The 10,100-nt window shown below is 38.9% G+C and overlaps 1 protein-coding gene across 1 annotated transcript in view; it reads right to left on the bottom strand.

Moving 5' to 3' along the window:
* Positions 1-2,703: 2,703 nt before the first annotated feature.
* slc9a3r1b (SLC9A3 regulator 1b) overlaps positions 2,704-10,100 on the bottom strand; it is a 42,696-nt gene continuing 35,299 nt past the window's right edge. Inside the window, exons 3-6 of the mRNA XM_037689550.1 lie at positions 9,617-9,770; positions 7,368-7,411; positions 3,106-3,228; positions 2,704-3,026 (exon numbers count right to left, since the gene is read on the bottom strand). Of these exons, the coding sequence (XP_037545478.1) occupies positions 2,889-3,026; positions 3,106-3,228; positions 7,368-7,411; positions 9,617-9,770 (459 nt within the window). The 3' untranslated portion in view covers positions 2,704-2,888. The remainder of the gene's footprint in view (positions 3,027-3,105; positions 3,229-7,367; positions 7,412-9,616; positions 9,771-10,100) is intronic.

Raw genomic sequence — 10,100 nt, 5'->3', positions numbered from 1 at the left:
TACTTGACAGTAAATTACATTGTTTTCAGTTTTGCATTAAATGCTTAATATATAGATATATTATTATATGCATATACAGGAAGTATTACAGCTACAGCTATGTGTCCTTGCTAATAATCATGGATTTATATGGAAATAACCAGATAATAAGAAACTGATGGTTTATAAAATGGCATACAAACAACCACGAGGATTATTATTATTATTATTATTTTGAGTTTTTGTCGCTTCGAGACAGCAGCGATCCACTTTGATCCTAAACTCACTCAGATTAGTCATTCACTCATAATTCTGGTAAGAGGTCGTTTAACAAGCTAACTACAAAAATATATTAATTGTTCATAACTTCTATACATAATAGAACCTTTAAAGGTCTTAACTGTCATTTAGATATTAACATGCAGCAAAATGAACAGATCTGGTCCGTTCAGATGATCAAAGAGGAGCCTGATGACCTCTGACTTGAACCAGGCAATAAATCACATCCATTTGGTGAAAATTAAACTTTTATTCCTACAAACTGAGACCTTACAAAGAGCTTTCCATGACAGGTAAGATAATTATTGTTCATAAACGCTGAACCACCCACACACACTTCAAACGGTTTGACTGTCACTTTTATTATTTATATAATACATTACAATATGAACATGTTTGTCATTTTATTTAGACAGCATGCAGAAACATGTACACACGCTACTGAAGATTATTTTTGCTGTAAATGTTTTGTGGCTCCGAAGGAAAATTATTTAAGCTCCATTGCTTTCATTACAGAGACACGTTTTAAGTTATTTATTTAAAATAATAATTAAGCCTGAAAACTTAGAGGAGTTATTATTGACTTTAATGTTGTGACGTACAGAATCAGACAAATAAAATTAACTCTGTCACAGTGTGGTCATATTGTTATGCACACCTTGTACAGAAAACATTTCATTGTGTTTGTTTTACTTACCGTACTTGCCGCCGTACACGTCACACTGCCATATAAGTCGCATCAGTCCAAATATGTCTAATAAAGTGGAAAATAAACATAAATACGTCGCTTCGCCGTATAAATCGCATCTATTATGCGTCACCGCTGACCTTTGTGCCATAAATCGATTGGCTGCCAACTGACAGCCGCGGGATCGTGCAAAGGAGGACTTTCACACGAATTTAACAAGATAACCACCTAAAAACAATTGTTTTTTGCTCGACATTATAGTAAAAGTGTGTCTCAGTTGAACTTTTCCTTAATAAATGCACTTTGACGGTCAAATCAGCTGCATTTGTCCTGGGCGGCACAGTGAAATGGATTTGACGTTTTCTCCAGGAGTTCTGGAGCGAGACAAAGGTGGCTTTGTATGGCAAGCCAAGTGTCCCATTAATAGTCACTTTTACCTGTTAATGAGACACTTGGCTTGCCATATACCTTGACCACCCTCTAGTGGCTGAAAATGGTAGTGTTCAATATGTTTCAATGTCAGAATGAATGAACTCCTCAGATCTCAGCCAAAATTTGGGTTATAAATATATATAAAAAAACATAAATAAGTCACTTTGCTGTATAAGTCATATGCATACTAACTTATGCAAAAAGTTGTGACTTATACTGCGAAAAAATACGGCAAGTGTGCAGATTTTGCTACTTTAAGTGTCATAAAAATTAGAATGTGTTTTGTTTATTGAGTGAAATTCTGAAGAGAATAAACTATCAGAAGATGACTTTATAGACTTTAACATTTTCTGTTTGCATGGATGTGAACCAGAAACATCACATCTTTATGGATGTAGAAGAATCTGATGGGATCCATTGGGAAGCATATGGAAATCTTTCTGAAGTGAAAACTGTCAAACTTCACAAAAATGAGCGATACATCATATTCCATGTCATCCAAAGTTTCTGTAAAACACAAACACCACAGCAGCGTTTAAGAAACACTTTATTTATTCTCAGATATAATAATAATATTGTCGCACGGATGCTTTACAGAACAGAAAACTCTTATTGCTCCCAAATACTAGAGACACTTTTCTCCTCCTCTCCTGACTCATTTAGTTTTAGAATCACTTCTATTTTTCTTTTCATTCATTCACAAAATCTCCCAAAGCTCAATCTCTGCGGCGAACACGAACCAATCCTCAAATCAATGAGAGAAATATAAAAATCTCACACAGTCGTTTTGTATCGGAGCTTTAAAATGTCAAAGCCTGCGATCCAAGCAGCCAGAAATGGTTGTGGTGTTGAAATACGACGTGTAGTTTTCTTAATGTACAAAGTGGTTCACATTTAATAAAGTATAGATAAAGATGGGTGGATGGCATTACGCCGTAGATCGAAAAATATACACAATATGCGATATATAATTTATATACAGTAAAATGGACAAGAATGCACATTAAAATGTTATTTCCAGTTTTACACCATAGTTCCCACAACAGGACCAGCACATGAAATGACCAAGACAAAGACACCTTGTTTACATTTTGTTGAAATCATTAAAACAAGACATACAGGAGTCTATAGCGTCAACTTTTTAAAGGAAATGTAAAAGTAAAAGCTCATAGAACCTTTTATGATATAAAAATGATACCGGATCAACTACTTTCTCCAACACTTGATTTAAAAACCTAAAATGGGTGAAGGCAGACCAAAAAAGCTGGAATTACACTTCTTACTGCAGCCAAATCCTTACACACGCACACACACATACAGATCTATCTGGTTAGTAACACAATAAACAATATAAAATGCGAGTTATATGAGGGCTAATAACAATAAGACTATATATTTTACAGCAATAACTTCCTCTTTTTCTTTTAAAATCCTCCTTATAATAAAATCTCTCTCTCTCTGATGTCTGTAGGAAGGAAATAAGATTGTGTGTAGTGGGGGTTGGGGTGTCCTATAGGTTGCTGAAGAGCTCGTTTTTCTTGGTCCAGTCCATTGGAGGGGCTCTCTTGTTGGAGCGCTTCTGGTGGGTGAGCTCTTTGACCTGCTGCAGGGTGAGGTTCAGAGCGGGGATGGCGTCGGTCATCGGACCCTGAAAAACAAACAGGCGAGGGTGAGAAAATCAGCCCGTTTGGACGAGAACGTGTCGAGCCTTTTAAAGCTTGCCGCACCTCTAGAGGGGTGCTGGTGGTCGGGGTCGTGAGCGAGGCGTTGGAGGAAGCGTTGGAGGGCGACGGACTGATCGACACCTTGGAGTTCCTCTCTCCCTTAACGGCGTCTCTGCTGCCGTTCACCTGCGGACGCAAGCATTCATCAGCATCTCAACGACAGACAAATGATAAAAGTAAAGTTAAGGACCACAGACGGATCTCAGGCCTTCCTGCAGTCTCTTACTTCACCACATGTGGGCAGTTTTGGATTTCACATGTTTTAGACACAATGATCCATTAATGTCCATTAAACAAATTATTTACTGCAATTACAAATTTGTGGCAATAACTATGGGAAGGTCTGAACTTCTGAAGTCTGAAGCTCCTTGGCGTCATCTGGACCCGCCGTGTTCAGAGGAAGAGAAATTCTGAGTTTGACCTGCAGAAAACTATTATATAAATATATACAGTGAAGCACAGAGGTGGAAACATTATGGTATGGGGCTGTTTTTCTCCTAAGAGTACCGGGCGACTTGGAGGCATCAGGGGGTCAGTGAACAGGTCTATAAAATCGTAGACCTGGATGAGACTTTGAGCATGAAAATGACCCAAAAACTACCACTGAGATAAATGAGTGGCTTAAAACCAGTCTCCAGACGTCATTTTTATAAAACAAATGTTCCTAAATGTTTATTTATTTATTTTCTGAGCCAAATATTAACCACGGCAGAGACTGACAACCCTGACTGAAGTTTTTAAATATTTTTAACGAGAAATATTTAAAAAACGTAGTGACAAAACCAACAACACCAACAACTATATATAATTTTAACCATTCGTGACTTATCTTCTCATTTTTGTGTCAAATATGGCAACAAAATGCTAATAGCGGTTCATTTTAAATTTGCCTATATTTCTAGAGAGTATTGTAAAAGGGGGTCCAGAGTCCAGACCTGAAATTCAGGAAGAACTGGTATAAAAAAAACTTGTGGAGGGACCTGAAGATTTTGAAGTGCCATGCAGAAGTCAAGAGACCTAAAGGATTTAAAGTTTCTGTAAATAGGAGTGTGCCACAATCCCTCCTGAGTTGTATTCAGACCTGCTGACCAACTACAAGAAACCAATGAAAACAAACCAAGTCACAATTTGCTTGAGGATCAAATACTTTATTACCTAATTATATGCAAAATCATTATTAAATTCTATGTAATGTCATTTTCCTTATTTTAGCTGATTATCTGTTGTTCTCTATTCACAAAATTCGCATAAAATCAATTGTTTTTCAAAGGAACTTGTGTATTTTCTATTTGTCTGCTAAGAGAAACCTCCTACCAGCCTTAACATTTCTGGTTTGTTGATCACAAACTTGTAAAACCTTTCAACTATTCATTTTTTTCACTAATAAATGTTTTTTTTGTTTTTTTTACCTGAGAAGCACTTTTCCTTGACCTCCTTCTCAACCCCCTCCCATCTCAGCTCTTCAACAAGCATTACGCAACAATATGGGACCAGTACTTTCACATACAGTTCCTGAATAACAGGAAGTGTCAGTCAGGCGTTTACTCTGCTCAAAAGCCCAACAGCCAGCATGGACACGATGGTTTCTTTTACCATATTGGTAATTATTTTATAAAGAAAATTATTTTAATTAGAAAGAAAATTCACACCATCCTTCCTACTATTGCCTCTGATTCCCTGTCAGATGAGGCAGCTTTAGAAATGTCACTAGAACCTTATTTATGTTTGGACTGTTTTTGAGCTCTCTGAATTGTCAAAAATAATAGCGTCATCCAAACCATCCACATATCTGCTAGAGCCCATCCCAACCAGACTGTTTAAAGAGGTATTTCTCCTAATTAATATAAACATTGTAGATCTGCTTAATTTATCTCTAATGAATGGTTATGTACCACAGTGCTTTAAGGTTCTTGTATTTAAACCTTTACTTAAGAAGTCTGATCTTGATTCAGGAACTCTGGCCAATTATCAACCTATATCTAGTCTAACTTCTAACTCAAAAATTCTTGAGATAATAGTTGCAGGTCAGTTGTGTGAACATCTTAACAGAAATAATCGGTTTGAGGAGTTTCAGTCAGGATTTAGAGCTCATCATAGCACGGAAACAGCACTGGTGAACATTGCTAATGATATTCTCATGGCCTCAGACAATGGACAGGTGTCTACACTGGTCCTGTTAGACCTCAGTGCTGCATTTGATACAGTCGATCACAATATTCTTCTAGAGAGACTTGAATATGATATTGGGATTACAGGAATGGCTTTAAACTGGTTTAAGTCATATTTATCTGATAGAGTCCAATTTGTAAATATAAATAATGAATCCTCTTCATACACTAAAGTTTGTCATGGAGCTCCTCAGGGTTCAGTGCTTGGACCAATACACTTTACATTATCCTTCCATTAGGTAACATTATTAAACAGCATGGGATACATTTTCATTGTTATGCTGATGATACTCAGTTATATTTATCCATGAAACCCAATGAATCCAATCAGTTACTTAGACTACAAGCATGTCTTAAAGATCTAAAACTCTGTATGACCCTTAAATTTCTGCTTTGAAACTTAAACAAGACAGAGGTTGTGGCTGTTGGACCTGGACATCTTAGGAATAAATTTAGCAGCCTTTCACTTCCTCTGGATGGCATTAATTTGGCCCCCAAGGTTCAAGATGACTTTATTGTCATTCACATCACATGTGGTACATGTAGTTTGGAACAGAAGGTCCCAGTTACACCCCAAAATAGCAAATATATAAAGTATAAAAAGAAACAGAATATAAGGATCTATATATGCTAAACAACAATAATAATATGATGTATTAAACAGCAACCTGAACAGGTTCCAGTTCTAATGTAAAAAACCTTGGTGTTATTTTTAGGCAGGACATGTCTTTTAACTCCCACATTAAAAACTTTACTAGAACTGCTTCCCTCCACCTGTGTAATATCACTAAAATTAGAAACATCTTGTCTAAAAACGATGCAGCAAAACTGGTCCATGCATTTGTCATGTCTAGGCCGAACTATCGAAATTGTTTATTATCTGGGTGTCCAAAAACTTCTTTAAAATGTCTTCAATTGATCCAAAATACTGCTGCCAGAGTATTAATGAGAGTTGATGGGAGAGATCATATCGCTCCAGTTTTAGCTTCTCTCCAATGGATCCCTGTCAAATTCAGGGTGCGTGCACGGGAGGACTTTAACAAGAATTTAACAAGATTAACATTTAAAAACAATTATTTGTTTGCTCAAAATTATAGTAAAGGTGTGGCTCAGTCTAACTTTTGCTTAATAAATTCACTTTTATGGTCAAATCAGTTGCATTTCAAAAGCCAATTCGCTGAACTGGGCGCATGCAGAGGGACAACTCGCTGTGTATTTCTTTGAAATTTAACAAGATAAGCAGCTAAAACAATTATTTGTTTGCTTGACATTATAGCACAAGTATGTCTCAGTTTAACTTTTACTTAATAAATGCACTTTAATGGTCAAATTAGCTGCATTTTGCCGGGGCGGTGCAGTGAAATGAAGCTGGTTTGACTGTTGCTCCAAGCAGCGAGCAGAACAAAAGTGGCAGGCTATGGCAAGACGATTGTGTCATTAATAGCCACTTTTACCTATTACATGATGCAATGGCATGCCATATTTCTTGTGTGCCATCTAGTGGCTGAAAATGGCAGTGTTCAATATTTCCATTGTCCGAATGAATAAAAACGGTCATATCTCAGCCAAAAATTGGTTTATAAATATGGGGAAAAATCCATAACTAAGTCGCTTTGGTGTGTGACTTATAGGCCTAAAATTATGGTACTTTGAATATTAATTTCCCTAACAGAGGATTATATAACTATCTGCTGTATTTGTTTTTAGATTTCATATATACTCTCTGTCAAGACTCTTTGAGTTCTCCAGAAGTTAATGGAAAACTCAATGGGTGGAGCTTCTTTTCACACAACGATTCAACAATGGCAGGAAATACAAGTCTGTGATTAATAACCACTTCTCTGGTGTGCCACACCACGTCTAAAAAAGAAGCAGCTTTTGAACACAGAGAGACCTTGGCCTTTCAGGCTGTAGGTGTGCTCAACTATTATTGTCCTCCTCGCTGCTGGCAGGAAGGAGAGGTCAGATCTGTGAGGAGGGAAGTGGCCTCTGTGGGAGACTCACCATCTTCAAAGCTCAAATCTTGGCTTCTGTTCAGAGGCAGACTCTCAAAGCTAACTCTACCTCTGTACATTCAGAGATGAAGCTGAAGCTTACCTTCTCCTCCACTTCTCCGTTGGTGACGGGCTCTGGCAGTGGACCTGTGGACGAGAAAATCACAGTGCGGTCACTCATGGACTCTAAAATAACACAATCATCTCTGTTACGCTTTGCTTTTAGTTTCAGCGCCGCCCCGTTTGTCTCTTAGCAGCTCATCTTTTAGTCATTCTCAAGTGGGACATTTTGACCAACTGGACTTCTTCAGACCAGATTTAAGGACATCGCCCGCTCTTTAACCTCACCTTCCATGTTCCCTGATCTTTAAAGACAGGAGCAGGTCGCTCAGAAGTGACCTGAGATTTAAGTCCTCTCGCCCTCGCTGTTTGTGTCTGATTCTGAAAGGAGCCTCTCCGAGTCCTAACATCTCCTGCTCAGAGCCGAGAGGCCACATCTGAGTGGGCGCCGTGGAAACCACACAAAGCGCTGACCCGCCGGGCGGCTCGGAGAGCTGCAGCCGTGTGTGTCGGCGTGTGAGAAGCGAACGGAGGACGGTGGCCTCTGAGTGGGCAGCAGGCAATTACCTGGGAAACACCTGGAGGGAGTCTTTAATCTTGTTTTAATATTTCTAACCCTGAACCTGAAGGTGAAAGCACAGCTCTGTGCAAAAGATTTAAACCATCGCTAATACCACAGCTTATAAGCTAATGTGATCCTAATGAATAGTTCATAATACAAAACTATTTGAAGACCATTAAAAGTCTTGAAGAACGACTGATCCAAACTACGTTCGAAAGTACTTATTGTACTTTAAAGTTCATGCTCCTTCATGCTTTTAATAGAGTACATTTCATTACATTATTTTTTGTTTATAAAGGATAATCAGATCTTTTGAAGTTCTGTGGAAAGGTTTTGAACAATGAATATCTTACCTGTTGTGGATAGCTTTTTGAACAACCCCAGTTGGGAGAAATATAGTTTATTTCTGACCAGGTTGACAAACTAATGGCTAGTCCGACCAGAACCAGGACTAAAGAGGATCACTGACGTCTGAAAACAACTCCAATCTCATTTCATTTTATTTTATGGTGATTTATGCAAACTAAAGATGACAGCTTGTCAATTCGGTCAAACTTAAACCCAATTTTCCCAAACTGAGGTATCAAAGAGCTATCTGCAACAGGTAAGATATTTATTGGTGAAAACCTTCCGCAGAACTTCTGAACAGTTGCTTTAAGGTTGATCAAAAATATACTGAGCAAACCAAACGGAGCCTCTTGTAATATTTCATTTTATTAAACCTTCAGTAGTTTTGAGGCTCTTGGGGTCTGACGAAACAAAACAAAATATAAAGATGCTTCTTGCTTTACTTCATACCACAAATTATTTCACATCGATTTAGAAAGACCCAGACTCTGGGAACCCCTGGACTAAAGTAGCTTATTTTAAACAGTTAAAACCATAAAATTGTCTTTTATTAATTCACATTTCTTGGATGTTTCATGCTGGCGTTCTCCTAAATGTAAACCTTTTTTTGTAACTCCACCAACCTGAGCATCTTTAGATTCTGGGGTATGTTTATTACAGCTTTTTCCGTGTGATAAATTTACGTCTCCCTATCTTTCAAGCTAATCCGTTGTCGTGGCAACAGCTGGCTTGATTTTGTAAGTGGTCTCTTGAGGGTTAAGTGGTGGTGCTGAACTCCAGCTGCCTGAAGAGCAGCCGCCACGCTTTCCAGGGACAGGAAGGACACGATGAACTTTACCACAGCTCCCTCTAGTGGTGGACTCAGGTATATCAGGATCAGTTCAGTGGTTGAAGGTTCATCACTGACTTGGAAAGAAGTTAGTGAAAATAATAAACTGAAGGTTAGTCTCACCTCACATAACTGTGATGCAAATTTAGATGATCCTGTTTCAAGACGTTCAGCCAAACTTTTGAGTTCCTGTTGTTTTTAAATAGTTTCCGGTGTGACGGCACAAACAGCGCCAGGCCTTTAAACTTTACAAACAACCTGGTCAGTGAGTGCAGCCTGACTCTGAGCCGTCTGATCTGTCGTATTTACGTCTGAAAGATTAACTTTCCCTGCAGGGCATCGGTGTTATATGGTGGGCAGGAAGTGGCTTAGTGTCTGTGATCCTCAGCAGAAAAACAAACGCGGGAGAGAGGACAAGAGGAAAAGAGGGAGATGAGATTAAAAAAAGAAGCAGAGCCAAGAAGCTGTGACCGGCGTTTACATTCTTCAAAAGCTTCCTAGAAACATGAGAGCAAAACTGGCATCCGGCCTGAAAGGGCACTGGTGGTCTCACCGATTAGGTGCTCGGAGGTGGGGGTCACTCTGCACCTCTTGAAGAAGGTGTCTGTTTCAGTGTCCACCACCAGCAGCCGAGCCTCCTCCCCGCCGGCTTTAATGGCAGCGACCACCTGTGAATGTGTCTTCCCTTCCACTGGGACGTCGTTCACCTGACGCATAGAAGAAGAAGAAAACATTTTAGATCTTTGAAATGTTGCAGAACAACTGGAAGTTCTTCCAAACCGAACCAAAAGTCGTTTTCCTACAAAAACGTGTGATCCGGTTTCTACAAATTCCCCGTCGTTTTAACGTTTTTACTTTTACTCCGGGTTAATTAGTGGAGCAGCACGGAGACATTTAAAGCTTTTAAAGGAACACAAACGCAGACCAGCTGAGCACTCTAATGTGAAATCTCCATGGGAAAGCATGTGAGAAATGTCTTGAAGGGTGTGCGTGTGTGTGTGTGTGTGTGTGTGTGTGTGTGTGTGTGTGTGTGTGTG

Source organism: Nematolebias whitei, chromosome 15 (assembly GCF_014905685.2).
Source record: "Nematolebias whitei isolate Nwh7 chromosome 15, NemWhi1, whole genome shotgun sequence".
Classification (NCBI taxonomy): domain Eukaryota; kingdom Metazoa; phylum Chordata; class Actinopteri; order Cyprinodontiformes; family Rivulidae; genus Nematolebias; species Nematolebias whitei.
The sequence above is the reverse complement of the archived record's forward strand: the minus strand, read 5'-3'. Positions and strand labels throughout refer to the sequence as shown.